At 42.6% G+C, this 21,689-nt stretch overlaps 2 protein-coding genes across 2 annotated transcripts in view; both read left to right on the top strand.

Moving 5' to 3' along the window:
- Positions 1–2,590: 2,590 nt before the first annotated feature.
- On the top strand, positions 2,591–7,387 carry PKIB (protein kinase (cAMP-dependent, catalytic) inhibitor beta). Its single transcript, XM_009883089.1, has 2 exons — positions 2,591–2,738; positions 7,302–7,387. The coding sequence occupies exons 1-2, from the start codon at positions 2,591–2,593 to the stop codon at positions 7,385–7,387; spliced, it is 234 nt and encodes a 77-aa protein (XP_009881391.1).
- Positions 7,388–21,640: 14,253 nt separating this feature from the next.
- FABP7 (fatty acid binding protein 7, brain) overlaps positions 21,641–21,689 on the top strand; it is a 3,117-nt gene continuing 3,068 nt past the window's right edge. Inside the window, exon 1 of the mRNA XM_009883271.1 lies at positions 21,641–21,670. Coding sequence (XP_009881573.1) covers positions 21,641–21,670 — 30 coding nt within the window. The remainder of the gene's footprint in view (positions 21,671–21,689) is intronic.

Here is a 21,689-nt window from a genome sequence, read left to right as displayed (position 1 = left end):
TAACTGCTACATATATAAAGGATGTGCGCCTTTATTATTTTTAGACAGCTACGTTTGAGTTATGGCCACCAGACTGATAGATAATGATCAGCTGATGTTTTGTCTGACGGATGTTCTAAATTTATCTCTGCACAATTTTTAATCAAGGGCATAAATCAAAATTCACGTACATGAAAGCGTGTCAGACTGTGTCCTTCTTCGTCTTCCTGGCTTGTCTAGCATTAGGCAATGAAGGGAGATTACATCAGGGGAGAAAGAGATGAGCTGGAGAGGAAAGGGAGGGATCTGAAACAAGTGGACAAGATGGGTAAGATGAAACTGTACTGTAGAAGAGAGTAGTTTCATATAGCATGAGTGGTAGAGCAGATTTTCTCCATTTAAAAAGTAACCATTTAGGGACCAAAACATTCACGCAGAAGAGAAAAGAGAAATAAATACACAAGAAGTGTTTGAGAAAGTATTTGGTGTGTTTTGATGTTAAAGTCATTCTGTAGATCTTTATGTGAACAGCGGTCAGCTCACAGCACTGTTACTGTCTCACCAACTAAATTGGTGAACCAAAATGGGCAGGAACTGCGGCAACTGCAGTATCACATTTTAACAGCTTTACCAAGCTAAAGGAGATCCTGAGTATTTCCTATTCTGACGTGTAATTTACAGTCTCTTTACTTGCTCTGGTGAGGATGTGGAGAAATATATGTAGGATACCTACAGTTAAGTAAATATGAACACCCACAAAAAGCCATGAGGCTGTGTCTGTAAATACAGATTCATTCTCCTGATGTTGATACTTCTTGTCAAGTCCTAACCTCATCCGTTTTAATGAATACATAGTGTAACGCTGTATCTAACCAAGAATGTTGATCCACATACTTCGTATATTTTCTCAAAGTTGCATTCTTGACTATCTATGTATAGTTTTTGTAGTTTTGCTGCTTACGGAAAAGATTCATTTGGACTTGACCTTACTGTTTTCATGCAAGACAGGAACTTTCTGCTAAATCTCCAGGTCAGAACTGTCAGTTACTGACTGGTTAAAGAAAGTGGTTTATTTGTGTGCTTAAGTCATCTTTCAGACTTGCAGTTTTTACTCATGCCTTCGTTTCCTTCCAAGAAGGATTAATTTCTTTTATTGCAAAGTATTTAGAGATACAGAGAAGATTAAGAACATTTATTCTTGTTCATGGAGTGACACAGCTGAAAGGCACTCAGAGGGAGAAAAGGAAAATGTTCTTTGTGGTGGAAACGCCAGGTCAGCATCAGTAATCAAATTTCTGCCCCTCCTTTCCTGCATATCAGAGCAAGTCATGTTTGATCTCTATCTGCCTCGGTTTTTCTGTCCATGAAATGAGATCACGTTAGCAGAATTTTCGAAAGGGAACTATGATGCTTTGCTTCTTATATGAACAACACTGAAACGATTAATACTTTCCTTATCCAATTCTTATGCTAAATACAGCCAGTTGTCAATCGAAAGCTGACGGCCTTCCATCGAGTTGATCTCCAGCCCCATCTGTATCCCTTCCCACACAAAGCACTGACCATATTTACACAAAGAGACAACATTCCTGTTCCCACATTGCACACAGAACACAAAATCCTGATTTTATTGAACAATTAATCTCTAATTATTAGAAATTACTCTGTTAATTATCAGAAATGTAGTGTGCAATTACGGTAGGATAGTCTTTTGTGATACAGTCGCTAACGGCAGTTTTCACACGCTATCCCTGTGTGCCACTTGCAGCTAAGTAACACCTCCTTCTGCTGCAGGCGTTCTCACTTAAGCTGGTGCCCTGGGCTGTGATCCGGATCAACACCTCTGTGCCCGATCCGAAGCCAATTTTGGTCAGCAGGAGTTTTTCCATTCAATTCAATGGGCTCTGAGACAGGGGTGGAGGTAGCAGAGCACTATTCATTCTGTTGTTTCCAGGGTTCAATTATTTATTAGATAAAAGTCATAAGCACAAGCTAAGGTTAAACCAAGCTAACAAAGAATGGAGGAAAACAAATAGTTTGATGTCTGCAAGATAAAGAAATTTTATGAAGAGTTTTAGTTTGGTTTTTGAGAGGTCTTTTTTGTGTAATTTGCTTCTCTGTGAAAGGAGGTTGTTCTAACAGGATTCTACATAAGAATCTAAACAAGATTCATAACAAACAAAACATGCTTTGCTTCATAGAGACAGGATGACAAAATAGACTTTCAGCTCCCTTCTGAGTGATTGTATGGCAAAACCACTTAAGAAGAGGGATCAGGTCATAAAAAGACGTACAAGTGGCTGGCAGAAGGGGCTGTTGCTGACCCTGGTCACAGGTTTCCTGTAGGTACAGAGCTGTTGATTGTGCTAGTCTGATGTGCAAATGGACAGGTAAGGAAATGCACAGAGATTCTTTTCCCTTCTTCTGGGGCACAAATAAAGCTTAAGCACTCCGTATTGAAATATATGGCTTTTAATAACAAAAGACCCATTGGGCAAAGCCTGTGGCTATTGTATTGTTGAGCAGGTGATTAGCATCCATCTGGGCTACAGCTGTTTCCTTCTTATGTTTGTTCCATATGCAGATGTTGCTATGAGGAAAGGAGTCAGCAATGACTGATGTGGAGCCTGTGGTCACAGATTTTGCAGCATCAGGACGGGCAGGCCGCCGGAACGCCTTACCAGACATTCTGGGCTCTCCTGCTGGTGCTGGGACTTCAGACCTGCCACACAAACTGGCTGAGCTCTCCGTTTCCGAAGGTAATGCCTGCACATTCAAGAAATGGACATTTTTATGCAGTCATCGTTTGCTTTCTCCTTAAGACTTCTGCCACCATGCAGTTCTGATGTCAATACTACCATTTCTTTCTTCATTTATGATTACATTCAACCTTCCAAAGCAGTTACCACTTGTATTTCCTGATGAGACAAATTAATTTTAACCCAGACTAAGTCTGCCATATCCACCCAGAGACTCGGTGTTCAGCAGCCTGGGGAAAGGTGCTGGGAACTGAATTCCAGTTCCCCTGAGGCAGAGCAAGCACAGTTGCGTTGCTGGGCAGCTTGGAAAACCAGTACTCCAGATATAAATTAGGGTCTATTCCTGCACTGAGATAACTTAGGCCAAGACAGCGAGCTGCACTGTTAATCCGATTACAGCTATCATCCTAACTCAGGCACATATATTAAGAGTAGGGTTTACAGTGATTTACTCCTGCTATTATGCTTTCAACTTCACTCTCTGAGACCAGTGTTGTATTTTGGCCTGTCCTTTAGATTATTATTGTGCTCTGTTGATTAGCGCAGGTTTAATCAACAGCAGCTTTACATATTAGTCCTTTCTACTTTCAGGGAGATCTCAGGGGGATTTTCGGATTTGGAAAAATCTGGTTTCTGATGCCTATGGAGTGAGAATGGGTATGAAGTGAGAAGGTGGGCTCTGAGCATGGGTTGCCCTTACTTTTTGAGGTTCTGATTTGGGAGTAACTTTCTTCTCATGCCCATCACTGTTGCTGCTGTGACAAATGCCACTGCAACTGGTGCTGCCACTTCCAGGAGCAGTGATGGTGACACAGAGGGAGGCAGGCCTGTGCTGAGGAATGGAGGGTCCATGGAACTGAAGCAGATTATGGGAAGGATTCCCAGGCTCTGAGGATGCACGTCTTGCTTGTATGTTGTCCGAAGTGATTGCTGGATGTTAGAGTTTACAGCCTCCTAAAGCACCATAAAGGCTGGGGGGGTGGGGTGGGTTTGGAACATGACACATGGGGGAAAGCTGTTCTTGCTGTGATGATTTAATTTATACGAATGTATTTGGGGTTCTGTAATGCAAACCCAAGACGAGCCTATCGAAGGACTGCTGGTGAAGAAGAGGGCAGGTAGACACAACACTTCGAGGAGTGAGAAGGGACCAAATGACCACATCCCGTCTTGAACCGGGGAAAAAGAGGAATATAAGAATCTGAATGGGTGCTGGAAGGAGGCATTACTTTTGCAAAAGGAAAGGGCAAAGGTTTATGAAGGAGAGAGGGTGGACATAAAGAAAAAAATGGAAAGACAACAAGGTCAGATACCCTCAGGCTTCAGGGCACTAGTGAGAGGAACTGGGGGAATCTGGAAAAACAGTGGGAAGGACAACAGGCACTGTGCCAGAGTACATGCAAAGTAATGCTGGGAGCCCTGTGAGTCCAGGGGCAATGATGGCAGATAAGCCTCAGTTAAAACTCCTTTGTTTCAAGGAGAATTTTTTCCCAAGCAATATGAAAAGTATGTCCCTACAGATTCTCCTTCTGGTGTGTGTGCAACTGGAGCACTGGAAATCCATTCTGAAGTACAGTCACTTAACATTTAATGCTTTGGTTTTCAAATATTATGGGGTTTTTTATTCCAAATAGCTCTTCCACCTGGCATGGATCGTGCACCATGACCAGGGGTCGGGCTCCAGTGGGAGAGAACTGTTTCCCTTATCAAAGGGGAGATAGATGGGAATTTATATTGTTATTAGTTTCAGGAGCTGTGGACGTGAAGTGACCAGTCTAAGCCACTGAAATATTCATTGCTACATTATGTGTAACTAACCTTTGTATTGTTTAAAGCAGTGAACCTTGAGGAAGATGCACAAAATCATGTTAAACAAAGCACAAAAGAGTACAGTGGCTGTAGATAACTTCCTCATGTTTGTTTCATTTTGGCTGCTGGAAAGTTTAGTAGTTGGAAAGAATATACTTTTTAAAGCATGCAAAATTTCTCTCCTCGATCTTTTTTTTTCTTTTTTTTTTCTCCTGGGTAAAAATAAACATGAAAGGTGAAAGTCTTGTTAAAAGAAATGTTACAGCACAGCATAAAATAAGTACTTAGCCCTCCAGACAGAATAATCCTCCTCTCCTGGTGCCCATCCAATGCATTAAGAAGAGGAAATGAAACACAGCTACATTAGTTTTAGCAAAATGTACTGATGCTTTCTTACAAATGCAAGGACAGGCACTGCCAGGATTTGAAGAACAATTAAGAGCAGGGAATTATTCTTTGCTTTTGTCATTGGCATATAGCTGTGCCAGAGCGTGCCTGGAAAGAGCAGTTGCCGTTATCAGCAGTTTGCAGTAGTGATAATAGGAAATGAATACAGGATACAGTTAGGTCCACTCTGACTGCTTGGATGCTTTCTGAGGTTGGGAATTCCACAAGTATCAGATGGGAATTACAGCCTCAGTGTGATGCAAGTTATGACAGCAAGCAAAACAAGGAGAATTCATCAAAATGGAAAGAAAGTTTGGAAGCTCAAATGCTGCGACAGGGAAACAGTTTGCGAAACATTGGAGGCTCTAACAGGCGCCTGGTTTTGCCTGTTTCTGGTTTTAACAATAAGTTGTTAAAAAAATGAAAGCCATTTCCAGCTCAGAACAAAGAGATTGGATAAATGAGAAAAATGGAGAAGATGGAACATGTGGCTATATAAAGCATGCCCTTTTTTTTTTTCTATTCTGAAAGATTCAATGAAGATTATGGGAAATGGTGAGAACTCTCTCCATCTTGCTTCAAATGTAGCTAATGCTCACTGGATCATACATTTCCTCTCTTTCTAAAATGCCATCAGCTGCTGTCATAGTGAAAGGTCAGGAACAGGATGTGCTGATACCTTTTGTCTGGCTAAGAAGAGAAAAGAGACTTTGCATATATTCTTTATGAATATACAAGGGTCGTAGCTGTGTGATATAAATTTCTACGTACTTGGCAAGCTGCATCAAATTGATGTTCTCATGAGACGTACAGGAGAGATTTTGGCACCAGCTGTTTATCTCAGAGCCTAACTCTGAAATAAATACCACCTGTATCCTGTCTGATCATCCTCTGATGGTGTGTACGTTTTAGAGAGCTGAGATTTTCCAAAGGTGCTGTGGTGGGAGGCCATACTGGAGCCATGTTAAACAATTGATTAGTGCCACTGGTGATTCAGAGATTGAAGAGGAGACTGCAAGAAGTTTGAGAGCAAAGAGGCAATACTGGCCTCTTATATTTCATAATCTGCTTTAGGGCACTGTTCTGCCAATAGCTTTTATTGTTTGCTGATTTTTTTCTAGGTGACTGTGTATAACTATCTTGATACACTCAGCAGCCTAGCACCTGTCGGACACCTAAGTGCTACCAACTATGAGATTAGATTTCCTCTAACAACCTACCTTGTCTGCAGGACTCCACACCCAACCCAACACAGGAACAGCCACTAGAGAAGATTGTTCTGTCTCCCTTTCCTCAACAGTTCTCTGCTATGTAATACCGAAGGGTGTCAAATGACTCAGTTCTTAATTTACCAGTATAAAACTCTGAAGCCTCCAAAACTCTGAGCAGACTTACAACAATCAAGTGGTTTCTCCCAAGACCTTTAGCTGATGAATTGTATGCAGTGATACCTCTTTGCTGTGGTTTGTCGAGACCAAGATGTATAACTCTTCTGTTTGTGATAGCTTGTGGCAAGTCTCCAGGGCAAACAGCTGAAAATGTGCCCCTTAGCTTATGACTGTTAAAGTGGATAGGACTTGGAAGATGGTGCAGCCAGATATGCTGAGCAGACCCCTCCTTGCCCCAAAAACCTATGGGCTGTCTTATATTTGGGCATATGAACTGTTGTATTAGCACTAGTAATGCCATGTGGGACTTGAAGGTAGTGTGAAAATTATTACGCTTTGTGAGGAAATCAAGGCAACAGGAGTTCCTGTTTCTCAGTGAGAGGATCTGGGCATCAAAAGCGACAGGGTGGAACTTTTCATCTAATGTCCATGCATGCTGGGGAGCTTATACTTATACTAGTAGTGTAAGCACTCAACTCTAACCTATGGAAGACTGAACTTCCAAATCAGAATAACAAAAAAATTCCCTCATCTTGTGAATTCACTGAGGGTGAATTCTCCTCGGTATTTCTCGGCAAAGAAGGTCAGCCAGATAACTGGCACGTTCGTAAACTGTAATGTTATCTACCTGAAACCAGGCAATGCTCAGAGGAAGGCAATATTCTAACTTGACTTTGGAAATGACCCAGAAAAAAAGAATAACAATAATAAAAAGTTATCTCCAATCTGTTTCTTACAACCAAATGCACATTGATCAGCGTGTGCAAGCAGCAGGCAAATCTATACCAGTAGGCAATTGCTTTTGGAAGAAGCCTCTGCAAGTTATCTTTCAAGTTAATCTCTCTTTCTACAGCACCCGTGAGCATGGTAATAAAGAGGCAATCCAAAGAGAGATGGTCAGTGAACCCAAATATTTGGCTGCATAAAAAAAGCTGTGAGAATGTGTGTGGTATAAATGTTGAATTCTGTCTTTTTTTAGATGAAGGAGCAGAAGGTGGAGAAATGCCATCGTCCAAAGCCTTGCTGGAAAGTCAAGAGGCGGAAGCAAAAAGCAGTGATTCCTAACACCTAAGGACTGCTGGATTAATGAAACCTATCAACAGACTTTCCAGTTTCCCTGTGTCACCCCTTCTGAAGTGTGGTAGCAACTTTAGCAGCACAGACAAGATTTTGCAACACACTTGTACCTAGATGACATTAACGTGGAACTACTGTTTTTTCTACTGTCGTCCTTCAAAACCAATGTTCACACATCCAAATGGGAAGAGAACTAAAGAATGTATCTCTTGGTTTGGGTTTTCTCATGGTTGTAATATTCACCCTAACTTATCTTCTTTGACAGTTTCAATTCCTGTACCTAGCAGACGCACCAGCAACTAACGATTGCTTCAAAATAAAAATCCTGTTTCTTAATTTCCCAAAATAGTTTCTTTCACTCTGACACAGAGGTGTATTCAGTCTGCCCACCTTAAGATGATATTAAGTATATATGAGATTACAGACATTATCTGTAATATTTCTCCTGAGATTTTTTTCCTCGTTAGGCATATGTAGATGGGTGTGAGAAATAAAAGAAAACACCAAAAAATTTTTTCCCTCCCATCTCCAAAAGGTTTTGTATACTACTTAAATACCAGTGTTTGATTTCAAACTCTCTGTAAACTCTGTTCAATTATGGCAGATCATCTCAGTTCTCCCACTCTTAGCAGTCTTGCCACTTCTGTCATTTCTGTTTTCAGGCTGAATATTGTAGCTGTTCATGTGTATCTACAATAAAGTAACCATGTTCGTAAGTGATTAAAATTGTTTAATCTCACTGTGGAAATTAAATAGCTATCATCTTTTCTGTCTTCTGTTGATTCCTTGGTGCTTTTCCTGTGTGACGAGACTTAAAACCTCATAATACATATTTCTTTTATTTTGTTTAGTTTTTGCTCTATTGTTTGCTGACAATGAAGATGTTCCAATCACGATTTTTACAAAGATTTTTAAGGGAAGGTTTTTCTCTACTGAAAGTCATTGTTTTGTTACAAAGGTCAGGCTCCTGAAAATACTTAGCATTCATTCCTGTTTAGTAGGAGAACGAAGATTCACATACAGACGTGCACCTTTACTGCAGCCTAGGACAGCAGCCTTTTATGTACTTCTTGAAACGTAACCAACACTGACAATCGAATGGTTTTTTTTGCCTACGCAATCTCTCTGCTGGGCTGTAGTCAGATGGAGGAAGCATCTCTGATGGGTACATTCCACATTTGACTGGCATTCTGTCTATAAAATATTTGTGTATTTTTTAGCTGGCAGAGAGCTTGCCAGAGGCCTCTCTGCACACCTACTGTTTCTAGTCGGTGTTTACTCATGCGCTGTCTTTTGGGGACCATTCAGGAAAGGATTCAGTTTCATCCAGCTGAACTGATGCTTAGTTCCCTTCACTTACTTAACAAGTGCAGCCTCCCAGAATTAGTTTTAGGTTTGGAAAGGTCAAATAATTTACTCTGCTGGAGCAAAACAGGCGGCTTAAAAAAGTCTGAGAGACTGAACTAGCTGACACTGGAGGACCAGAATTGAAAACCGCAGTGGAGAGGGACTCAGAGCTAACTAACTATACTTGTGGTACACACTCTTACTCTGGGTTGCAGTCCCATTCTCATATACCAGCCTCCTTTATCATCATGGTACATAAAATTGTTCAATTTTAGGAAGTTAAAATGATTCCATGGAAATCAAGTAGCTGAGTATTACTAAAACAGAATTCCTTAAATGCTCTAAGTGGGGCATATGCTAAAGTGTTCTTCTGGGTTGTGGCCTATATTGAATTCTCCTCTGCTTTCACAGTTGGAGCACTGGATATATTTAGATTCTTCTCTTACAGAATACAGACACTGAAATGTGGGTTACAGGAATAGATACTTGAAACAAGTATTTTGCTAGCCTAAGATGCTTTGAAGTTTTTTACTATTGAAACACCAATTGGGAACCAGCTGAATTTTGCAAATTATTCATGTGCTAAATTCTGTATAGAAACCATTACACATCTATATACATACATGGAGTTAACTGCTCACAGACATACAGCTTAGAACTAGTCAGAGTGCTCAACAATGGAAAATTGGTGCTTACTTTGTATTTAGGCTGTATGAACCTATCATAGAGAACACACTGCATGGAAAGAAGAATTTTAACAGAAAATTAGAAAAACTGCGTAAGAAGACAAAAAGAAAGATTTAAAATGCAGCTCAATTAAAAGCGGGATTAACATATTTGATCTATAATATGTGGGTCACATACAGCCCTCATTTGCCTGTGTATTATCTGGTTGCAGATTAACCAAGTTACAGATGCAGAAATACCTCTTTGCTCCACACACGTGCAGTTTGTGTCTAAACAATTGTTAGTCTAGGCTGTATGAGAGAGGTCTTCTGTGGTCAGTTCAGATATAGAAGATGAATATCTAGTTATGCCCTGGATTTTGTCAAATAAACCTTTCCACTTCTGAGCCAACTCCCTATTTCTGACCAGTATACACAGAACCACAAACAATAGTTGGTGTGGGAGACTTTGCATCATATAAACTTTGGTCCAGAAGAATCTGTTAGTTCTGTATTACACTTGACTCAGCCAGGCAGGAGATAGCCCCTTTAGAGCTGTCTGGGGGTCTCTATGCCATGCTGTCCAGTCGTCCAGGGTTTCGGCAGGGTTGCTATCTTAAGCACAGCTAAAGTTGGGAAAGCTCTGGTTCATTTTCTTGTTAGTATCTTGAAGATAGGTAATAGTCCTACTACACTTTGGCTGAGCCTGTAAAGAGCAAATTAAGTGCTTCTGCATACATTTCTCACTGAGACAGTTTATCCAGTTCCAACCATTATCCTATAGGCTATACCACCCTCCCATTAGCTCAGATAATGGGTACTGATGACAGTGCATTCTCTTAATCCACAGGGTAACAAAGTTATGGCCCTGAATCAGCAGAGTATTTTAAAACGTGCTTAACTTTAAATGCAGACTAGTCTCACTGAAGTCAATAGAACTACTTAGTGCCTAAAATTAGGTACGTACTTAATTACCTTGATAAATTACGGCGGCAAACTTCTATTAAGGCTAATCTGGTATTATGCATTAATCCCAATTTCCATTCCTGCAAGTGTGGCACAGGTAATAGCACCTTTTTCATCAGCATACAGCACTATCCTGAGCTTTTACAGAGCAAAGAAATTCATTTAGTACCAAGCAAAAAAGGTAACTTTGTTGTCTCTAAATTTTAGAACTTAATGAAGCAATTATTCATTCTTAGCCACTCTGCATATTAGAAAAATGCAGGACCCCCACCTCATCCCTCCCCCATAACTTCATTGTGCGTATATAATACAATTTAGGTACTTTGAATATAGAGAAAATTGGCCTCAATCTTTTTTTCAGATGTCATTAAGAAGGTAATTTTCTTTGGGTCAGCCTTTCATCAGAAGCTCCAAGTAAGGTGGGTGAACATGCTGAGGGGCATCTTTTGTTGCTATACATCAGGAAAGCTCAATTTGTTATCTGGAAGGCAATAAAGGACTAAATAGGTTTTGAGGTAGGGAACTGATTATTAGAATGTTCTCATTTAGAAAGATAAAGAGAAGTAATTAAGCATTTTCTAAAATTAAGCTTATTTGCTGTGATGCCTCATACAGCTATCTCCACCTCTGCCATATACCATCATTCTGATATAATACTGCATAGGCTGAGCTTGGATGCATGACAGGAGTGGCAAAGCAGTTCGCAAGGTGGTATATTTTAAAAGAAATTTCCAAATCATTGATAGTACAGCTATGTGCAGGCCAGATGTAGTCGCCACTGAAGACAATGATCAGTTTTATATATCTAACTGTAGTTTTAAGTCATGAGTTAGTAATCATACAGAAAATTTCTCCCAACTCAGAAAGTCCATGAACACAAATGCTTGGAGAAAGGGAGTCTAGTTACTGGAAATGTCATATATGTTTGCACTATCCAAGACATCATATTTAGTTATATGAACCTATGTCTGACCCACAGTGGCCACTTCTCTGTTGTGCAGCATTCATAGGATGGTGATCATACAAAATAATATAACTGCACTTGCATTAGTTAAAAGTTACAACAGAGCAGTGGCTAGAACAGGTTTAAATTACACTTTACCATCATGTATTCCAGATATCCTGTATCACACATACAAATAGGAATACATCAAGTTCTAGCAAATTACCTAGGACTGCCTTCCTATTCCTCTATTCTGTCTGCTGGTGCTCTATGTGTGATAAAGTCCATGAGAAGGAATTGAACAGAGATTTCTGCATGGATTTCTCCACCAGTTTAGCACAGGTTACATTTGCTGTGCACGTGGGTTCCCCAGGGTCCACACAGCACAGATCAGTGAGGCTGAGCCCACTGGGATCCCAGGGCACTTGCTGTGAACTGGTTCGGGTAGAAATAGCAAGGGCTTAAACTGTCCTGCCATCTAGTGGGATCCTCAGCCTGCCAGGTAGTTTATGCAAGTAAGTGGAGGGAGACAGCTTAAGAGACCTCAAAACCAGATGGGAGGTAGCTGCTTAAGAGTGAAGTGCAAAGATGGTGCGAGCTGGCCTGGTGAGAGGTAGGCTGTCTCCAGCTAATCTGAGACCTTCACTTCAAGGGTTTCACTCAGGGTCCAGCACCTTGGTGTCCCTGTGTATTCAGAAAGTTGGGTGATGGCAAACAGGAGATGTGTCACATCACTGAGAATGCTGCTTCAATGGCTTACTTAAGCTTGGGAAAACAATGCCAGCTGAAGCTTTACCACTCCACAGGGCTGCCATTCGGAGATGTGCGGCACTGCTTCCTGCTGCCCCTTGTAGCTTCCTCCTTCGCCCAGTCACTGGGAGCGAGTGTGTGTCACACCTGATTCAGAGGCCCAGGACTAGGTGGAAACTCACTCACACAGCCTGGCCACAGAAAGATGCCGGGCTTGGGCACTGAGAGGGGTGAACTAGCCAAAAACATTTCCAATTTGTAAACTCTTGTTGTTAAACAGTCTCGCAGCCTATCCAGGTTTAGATCCCCGTCCTGCGATTTGGGCTAGGGTGCCAATACTGCCATGACTGGTTTTGTCCTTGCTTAGAGACAACTCCTAAAAGTTTCACCTTCTCTACCTGAAGCTGTTCTACTTGTTATGGGGTTGTTCAGCCTGGAGAAGAGAAGGCTCCAGGGAGACCTCATTGCGGCCTTTCATTACTCAAAGAGAAAGATGAGGACAGACTTTTTAGCAGGGCCTGTTGCAATAGGACACGGGGTAAATGCTTTAAACTAAAAGAGGGAACATTTAGACTAGATATAAAGAAGAAATTTTTTATAATGAGGGTGGTGAGACACTGGCACAGGTTGCCCGGAGGTGGTAGATGCCACATCCCCGGAAACATTCAAGGTCAGGTTGGACAGGGCTCTGAGCAACCTGATCTACTTGAAGATGTCCCTGCTTATTGCAGGGGAGGTTGGAGTAGATGACCTTTTAAGGTCACTTCCAACCCAAACTATTCTATGATATGCCAAGATGGCGGGGAGCAACAGGAGGCCTTAAGGCCATCGCTCTGCCCTGTCCTGTGCCACGTCTGAATGCCAGATCTCCGGATTTTAATGCAACACTTCCATTTGATGGAAAATGGTTTTCTGGCTGGTGATGCAAAGCTTGGTTGCTGTGGGCTTTTCTGGATTAAACATATATTCAGCAATTACCTCCGATATAAAGGGACCTGATGCAAGGATTTAGACAATCCTTACCAGTGCTTTATTCCTGGGATCTGCTGTGCAGCAACTGATGCTGTAAATCCAGTGCTTATCATACAACATACAAAAAAGCTAATCTGTGAGAGACCGGTTTAACCTTCCTATGTATTTTATTTTTGGGCACGTTTGTAAATAATACATCAGCAGGGTAAACAAAAGGAAGGAGCACGTAAACTGCCGTTAACCCCCAGGAGTATTCCAGAAGTAGTTTTCTCCGTAGTACACCAAGTTTCCCAAGAGGACAGAAGCACCTTTTGCCCTCGGGCTCCTCAGCCCTCAGGCGGGCACAAGATGGCGCCCGAGCCCGCGCCAGGCCCACGGGCGAGCCTTGGCCTGCCTCACAGCCGCGGCCCCCTCCGCCCCGCGGCTGGCAGCGCCTCGCCGATGGCAGAGTTTGGGCCTCCTTCGTTGTGAACCACAGCCTGAAAAAAGAAGGGGGAGCTGTGGCAGCGCCCGGCCGCCCCAGCGCCGGTGGGACGAAGAACGGAGCTCCCCTGGACGCCGCGTGGTGCCGGCAGAGGGCGCCCCCGCCCGCCCGGCGCCGGGCTCCGCCTTGGCCTCGGCCGCCGCGTCCCACAGTTCCCGCCCCGACGCTGCCCCCGGGTCTGCGCCGGCAGCTCCATCCTCCGGACGGCTGGGAGTCGTCGAGCTCCCCGCGCCTCTAAAAGAGGTGGGGGGAGAGACGGGGTTGCAGTGTGCCGCCCTTTTACCCCATCACACCCCCTCGGGCATCTTCCCCCTCCCCTCAGGGGCCCCTTTCACACGGACCACACCAGCGTCTGGCCAGCTAAATATGCAGTTTATTCACAATAACCATTACTTCTTGCTCTCTGGCAGAGCTGTCCCTCCTGCAGACCCCCCGCTGCCCCCATGGCTGCCCCCACAGCTGCCCAGCACGCCAGGCATTCAGGCTCTCCTCAGCAGCTGCCCTTGCAGCAGGCAGCAGTGGCTGAGCAATGGTGTCCTGTGCACCACCGAGCAGAAGTGCCCTTTCAGTGAAGAACAGGGAAGCTACCATAGACGCATTCATGGGAGAGCTACAGGTTTTGAACCTGCTTGTTTCTCCCACCAATATTGTGCCCGTCTTCTACTTTAATCGCTGAACAATCCCATCCCATTCCTTTCATCCCTCTGAATTTCTCATCTAACTCTGTTCAAAGCTCACGTCCATCTGCTCACTTCCTTTCTTCAGTGCTCGTCCCTTGCTTTGCTCTCTTACGCTTAGGCCCAGCATCAACTCTTAGTGCTTTAAACACCCAATGTAAGAAACTAATCTCTTTAATTGACTTCATTTTCGGTAAAACGAAATGGTAGAAGCACAACTCATTGCTGTTCCTCCCAGCAAGTACTGGGTAGAGATCTTATATATCAGACTCTTAGAGCCTTGAGCCAGTACCTGAACAGTCTTTGTCTTGAGCACTGAGAGAGGGAAAGCTTCTCTAGAAAAAAAAATAGCATGTGATTATGCAAATAGAGATGGTGTTGCAATATAAGAAAATGCTGAAATAAGTTTCTTTCAGGCATGTTCTTTCAGACAGCCTTTGAACTCTTGATTTTGCATCTTTTGTATTTTTTTTAACATGGGCTGTTACGAGTGGAAACTTCTAGGTAAATTTATAAAGGGTCAAATGAAATGCTGACATGTAAGAATGAGTATATTTAAGGGCAGGGGAGACAAAGGACAATGACATGGAGTTAAATGTGTGGAAGTTGTGCCATGTTTCCTCTCCATAGTCTGTCTTTCAGCATAACAGCTGAGCCACTCGTGGTGCAAGTCAGCCTGCTCCTACACCCTCTGCTGGCTCTGGACTCTGGATGTTCTGAGCTCTGGCTGCAGTGCTGATCATCCACTAAGGAAAGTTTCAAAGGTCTGGAGGAAGATGCTATTAGAAGCCTTGTTTAACTATTACAAGAGTGGTTAAGGATTTTGTGACACATAGAGGGTCTGGGTTATGTTTACCACCCCCACACTGAGGGGGAAAACTTTTGAAACATGTACATGTGGATGTATAGAATTAAAGGAATAGTGGATGTATCTGTACTTCGCCACTGGCACTTGCTGCAATACAGTCCAGGAAGTGAGTCCCATGATTATCCAGGCAGGGACTACATGCTTGTTTTCTTTTCTATGCATATCTGCATCTTTTCCCATATTAGACTCTGGCCAAGTATGAACCCACACTCAGCAAGTGGGATGTGTTTTTAAGTCTCCTGGTTTAGACTTGCCTATTGTGACTGTCTCATATGATTTCTTGCATAATCCAGGATATGGAACTTCTCTGAATTACTTCCTGCACCATGTCTAATAGATGTGGTTGTTCGCATAGTTTACAACTTGCAGGAATGAAAAGGCTAGTAAGGTGGTTTAAAAGTTGGTCAAGGGATTAAGTCTCCTCGCAGCAAATATGCACTGCATTTTTAATATAAATTTCTCTAGGCTTAACTTCTAGTGACTGGAGTTTTGTATACCAGACTGAAGAGAATACTTTTACTTCTGTTTCTCTGGGATTGTCTCCAAATGGCCAGAATGACTGAAGTTTTCACCAAGTTTCTCTTGGTACTAGTCCCTATTTAAAGCTAGTAATGAGTTATCTTAGCCCTGCAGTGCTTCAAATTGCTCTAGAATATTGTGTTCCAGGAAGTTTACATATTTAGACTCATGAAAACTCAGAAATGACTTAACACTTGGTCACAAACCAATATGTAAAGCAGGGATATAGTTGCACTCTTGAATGAATCAAGTTGGGTGCGTAATTCTATCTAGGTCACCCAGCATGAGGTTTCATTTCAAAAGCACCTCTGCCTGATCTGTGTCAGGCATTTTTTCATCAATGACAGGCCCATAAATTGATAATCTAATTAAATTATTTATCAAGACTATGGAATTCAGACATTTCTCAGAGGTGCATTAACATTCCCTGTAACCCACTGCCAGGTTAGAACTTCGGAGGAAATACCTTGCTCCAGGTGAGAGATTCCAATTTAGAGGAGACAAACCCAGAGGAGTGTGGCTCCAGCTGCATCTGAGGGATCACTTTGGGCTCCAGCAGGCTGTGACTGTTCTGTCAGTCCATAGCTGAGTAGGAGAGAGGAGGACCCTGGGAATATCCAAATGATAATGAGGTAAAATAATACTATATAATGATGATAAAAGGTAATGAGCTGAGTTATAAATTTGCATCTGCTTTCCAAATTCAGTAGTTATTTTCTTAAATTTGTAATTCAGTCAAATAATTTTAAAATATTTTCTAAAATATTTACTATTTCAAATATTTTAATATTTTTTCCAAATAATTTTACTTTTTGTCTAAATCTCAGCTGGTATTGGGAGTGATTTCAGGATATCACAGCAAATGAGGTGCTTCGGCATGGACAAACAGAACGAAGGTAGATTGAGCTATTCCAAGAGTTTCTTAAATCTAGCCCTGCAGACTGCAAAGTTGTCTTTTGTTATGCTGCAAGGATTTAGCTTGAGGCCAATTATACTGAATTCCAGATAGTCACACTTATTAAGTGTTAGACAACCTCCATGGTGTGCACTAGGGCTACAGAAAAAGAATATGACATTTAGACATCACCTGTACCCTTAACACTGTAAAATTTGTATTGATGATGATAAAAATCATTCCCTACCTTTGTTATAATACAGAATCCTTGGACCTCAATACAGAGTGTGTTTCCACTCCACTAATATTCTCACTGGGCTGCTCTGAACACCAAATCTACACAAATCTTCCAGAATCTGTTGCTGCAAGTCAAATGCAAGTCATCTAATCTCCTTAAACCTATGTGCTACTTTTCTGTTTATGCACATAAGGATTATTTTAACTTAGTGTGTTCTGCTTATTCATATGCCTTCTAAATTTCTCTGTGTTATTATTACCCCTGAAATAGTTGCTTATTTATAACACTGCACTTCTTTTTTCCTCAGTGCATGACCTTACATTTGGTCATGCTGAAGTTGTAAGTCTGGAAAGCTGATTTCTTGTATTGATTTTACAATAGCTAGATAGCTATTGTAAGTGACACCAAGTATCTGATATTAGAGGCTTTTAAATAGTTTTTCTACTCTTAAACACAAAAGAAAGCAAAGACAAATATTAAAATAACCTAAGGCCTAAGGGGGCAAAGTTAAAAAAACCTGCATCTTCAATAAGTAGAACTGGGAGCCAGGAAGGTGGCTGGCTTTAGTGCGGGCTAATTCTTTGAGGAGAGTCTCTGACTTGAGTCCTCTAAATGGTAAATATAGTAATATTAGACAACCCCCCAAGTTCCTTTAAGATGCAGAGAAGACCCTGGAGATACTTAGTAGTATTTGCTTCCTTCTTTAAACCATTGTAGCCCAGCTGTCCTCTCAGCTTAAACCAATCCGAATAAATGTCTAACAGTTCATAATGAGGTATTAGCGGGTATTTACTTTCCAGGACTCTCCTAATCTCATGTCACACCAATTTGTAACCTAAGAGAGAGTCTACAAGAATGAAATGCATGATCACGGACCACTCTGTTTTCACCAATTAGCAAGAGACACCAAAATTAGACCTTAGCATGACTTGTGCTCTAATGTTAGCCTGTCCTGGTATTATTTCGCTTGGGCTTTTACAGCGGCAGGAAGCCTGCTGAAAATGCTCCTAAGCTTTGCCTAAGGTATGCTAGGCTCTTAGAAGGGGTACGGCATAAACACCTCTTTCCTGCTCCTGCCTGTGTTACCTTGCAGCTTGCCTATCATCTGATCCGCTGTTCCAGCAAAGCCCTTCCCATGGCATTTACGCAGCACAAGACTGGGTTCATACAGCTGCTTTGTACCTGCGGCCGCTCTGTGACCACTTGCTTGTGCAGCTGCATAATTGGGCGTCTTCTCCATAAGGCATTTATCTCTTTTGTTTAAACTGGGATTTCTAAAGAGCTGCCCATCCATAGAGTAAACCTAGTGATTTTCTGTGACTCACCGACAGCACTGAGATAGTTTATTTTTATTAGGGGGGGGTCAGCAAATCTCCCAGACAGCTAGAGGACATATGAGATAATTTTAGTTAAGGACATTTTACTGCCCTGTTTGACATCAGGTTTTTCTGCAGCACTAAAAATCAAATCACACTCAGCCCTGAAGCAACATCATCCCATCTGACACAATAGCTACTGAAATCTGGTCTTTTCTGTATTACACTGACATCAAAGCTGCACAGAAATTCACAGCAGGGCTTCAAACAAGGTTAAAATGTGCTGAGAATACCCTAGTCTGCTGTCCATAAATGGAGGAAATCTCAGTTCTACTCTCCACTACACATTATTTTCAATTTCCTTAATTCAAAAGTAGCCCCCTATATGTTTCAGGATGCTGAGAGATTACCAAAATGCCTAAGTGTGTTAGGACCCTGAATCACGTTGGCTTTCAATGGGATTCAAGACCAAGAAGGCCTTTGAGTGCCTACATCTGCTTTTGTACCAGGGGAGTTAGGCCCTGGTGTCACTGCTGCCCTTTATTGCACACATGGGTACAAGACGCTGTGCAGTTCCAGGGTCTTTGTTGCCCCAAACACAGAAACGAAGTCATCACTAAATTATCTGAAGGTCTTATAACATAGTAGCCCTTTAACTACTGATTAAACTCTACAGAGTGATACATTATTCCTGGCTATTGTACTGCAAGGATGGGGAAAGGATAGGTTTGACCAAATTGGTGTAGCAAGAGTGCTCCTCCTCTGTTAGATCCACAGAGGGACACAGCAGAAGGATAGATAAACCTGACTTCAAACACGATCTATGCCAATTTCACTACATTTCCATAACCAGGGTACTAAGCCCTTAGTGACTGGCTGCAGTGATGAGATGCTCAGCAGTTTCTGACATTGATTATGAGGAATCCACACACGACAAAACCTCTTGGACAGACTTTTCTACCCCAGGAGTCTGGTGGCCATCCTGTGGTGCCTTTTTTTTCTTTTTTTTTTTTCCTGAACAAGTGAATTTTTTTTTCAAGGACAGAAAGAAGGCTGAATGAAGCTGAGAGCCTCATTCTCTGACTGTCTGAGGGCACGCGATGCAAGGATGTAACAGGGGGGGAAAGGTAGCCAAAAGCAGGTTTTGTGTCCTGTATTCAAAGGCTGAAGGTTAGAGCAGTCCCACACTCACCCTGGCTGGCCTTTGGAAGCAGGGCTTACTTATTACACAGGAATGTCTTGCCACAGCATTTTCATCTTTCAAGCAGGCCTTGCACAGAGAATTCAAATGTGCCTAGTTACGCTGCTCAGGTGGTGTAAAGAGTTTAGGGCAAATGAGCACGAGTCCCTGAGTGTTCAGGGAGGAATCTCCAGAGACGTCTTTCGTCACACAGGCGCTTTGCAGGGGAGTACGCAGTCTGTTAAAACCTTCAAATTCTGCTGACGGTGTAAAAGAACCTCCAAGCTGGTCTCATGTGCAGCAACCCAAAACGCACACCAGGTCAGCGTATTTCACACTGCTGTCTCTGTTCCCGCCAAAGTGGCAAAGCATTCATACACAAAATGGCAAAGCATTCCTAGAGATCAGGAGGACTTGTACTAGCTGTTGACATTAACACAACTCTCACATAAGGATCCACAAGGAAATATAGGGCATAAGATGCCATGGGAAACATTTTTGGCTGTGGCTCATCACCCCACAGGGTGTCAACAGTGTAACATTTCCAACTGTTGATTTATCCTGCTCCCAAATCATCACTAACACAGGCAGGTGGGATCTCACCATCATAAAACCTGGTGTGATGACTTTGGCAACTTACTTAAGCAGCAGAAGGAATATGAACATTTTAGCAGACCCTGTTTGACATGGTGGAAAGTGTTAAAGAATACATTTTTCTTAAACCTAGGTACTTGTGTTAGCTATGTGTGTTGAGAAATCCTGGTAGAACTGAGCCAGCAGTGTGGTTACGATTGCTTAAATTCTGAAGGATCCCAAAGTGGCTTCCTCCTAAGGGCCAGGTTGCAGTGCTGTGTGGAAGATGATGCAAGGCAGAAGTGTCCAGCTACCGGCAGCGGCACAGGATCACTTTCAGGAGTTTTATATCACAGAAGGCTGTGAGGCCAGTTCTAAACAACAAGCACAGAGAGCAAGGAGCTTTCCCAAGGCTCTGTGCACACATCTGAGCCAGAAGGATCAGCAGAAGCTCTAGGGCTTCTGCAAACAGAATCTCTGTGAGCAGATAATTCCATCTTGTCAGTGCTGGGGGAGGAGACACCGTCAGTTCATGAGGATATTGGTAAAATCATTTAGGATTTAATATGATGCATCTCAGATGAAGTTGGTGAGTGTATATACCTGCATGGCAGCTGCCTGGGTGACAGCAATGAAGCTCTGTCAGGCCGTGGCTGCAGTTTGGCTACGGGTGGTGAACACCACTAAATATTTGATAATGTTACTGTATTGAGGAAACACAGTTCCCAAACTGAACTGGAGTCACAGATGATACCCATGCACAATATCAACCCCGTGTGCCCCATGCCATGACAGTGCCAATCAAAGCATATTCCTCATTCACATAGAGGGTTTGACTGATGACAGAGGTTAGGTTAGTGGACAGCTGTATGAGATGCACCAGTAAGGCTGGTATTCTGTGCAAACTTTGGAGACGTGGGATTATTCAACTTCGGCCAAAAAAAAAAGGGACTTGATTCCTTTCAGCCTCATGAACAATTGGCGGTCTGTTACGTCAAGTGACGCTCTTGCTCTCCCTGGCTTTCTGCGCGCTAGCTGAGACGTCTCAGAAGTGCAGGTCGGAAGAAGAAATCAGACATCAACTGAGCAGCTGCAGGGGCTCTCTCACTACTGCAAAGTAACTGGACAGAAGGTGAAAGAGAAATAGATGCACTAGTTATCAAGACTAATGAAAATTGTGTTGTGTGGTAAAAGGAATTAGGATTGTATTCCTGGGGTTAATTCAGAGAGGGGTTTATTCTTTCTGAGGACAAGTGAAAAAGTGGCAAATTAAATGAAAATCCTATCAGAAGCACTACTTTGTGCTACCCCCAAAGAATGTGCTGTACTACAAAAGCCTGAAAGAAATGCAAATGACAGTCAAAACCCAATCTGAAATTATTAGGAAAATACCCGCAATTGTTTATATTTCATATGGCCGGACCACTGTTGAGCTTTTGTTCCTACATCACAGCAAGCCTCTTCCACTTAGACCTGCGAAGTTTCCTTAGGAGAGCTGAAAGAGCTAGATGCACGACTCCGGAATCCACCCAAGCCCATAGGTTTGGAAAACCGCACACGTCCCCACGGCGACAGGCTGCTTTCTAAAATACCCGCAATTGTTTATATTTCATATGGCCGGACCACTGTTGAGCTTTTGTTCCTACATCACAGCAAGCCTCTTCCACTTAGACCTGCGAAGTTTCCTTAGGAGAGCTGAAAGAGCTAGATGCACGACTCCGGAATCCACCCAAGCCCATAGGTTTGGAAAACCGCACACGTCCCCACGGCGACAGGCTGCTTTCTAAAAAAAAAAATAAAAAAAATAATAAAAAAAATATAATAAACCAAACCAAAAAAACAATTGAGATGTCGGTGGGAGCCCCTGGGGTGTCTCAGGTGAGGGAGGAGCGGTGCC

The sequence above is a fragment of the Charadrius vociferus genome, unplaced genomic scaffold (genome assembly GCF_000708025.1).
Source record: "Charadrius vociferus isolate BGI_N301 unplaced genomic scaffold, ASM70802v2 scaffold230, whole genome shotgun sequence".
Lineage (NCBI taxonomy): Eukaryota > Metazoa > Chordata > Aves > Charadriiformes > Charadriidae > Charadrius > Charadrius vociferus.
This window is presented reverse-complemented; position numbering and strand designations above follow the sequence as displayed.

Coding starts and splice junctions, on each gene's coding strand:
- PKIB (XM_009883089.1), top strand. CDS start 2,591: ATGACTGATGTGGAGCCTGTGGTCACAGATTTTGCAGCATCAGGACGG. Junction 2,739..7,301: donor TGAGCTCTCCGTTTCCGAAG/GTAATGCCTGCA, acceptor GTCTTTTTTTAG/ATGAAGGAGCAGAAGGTGGA.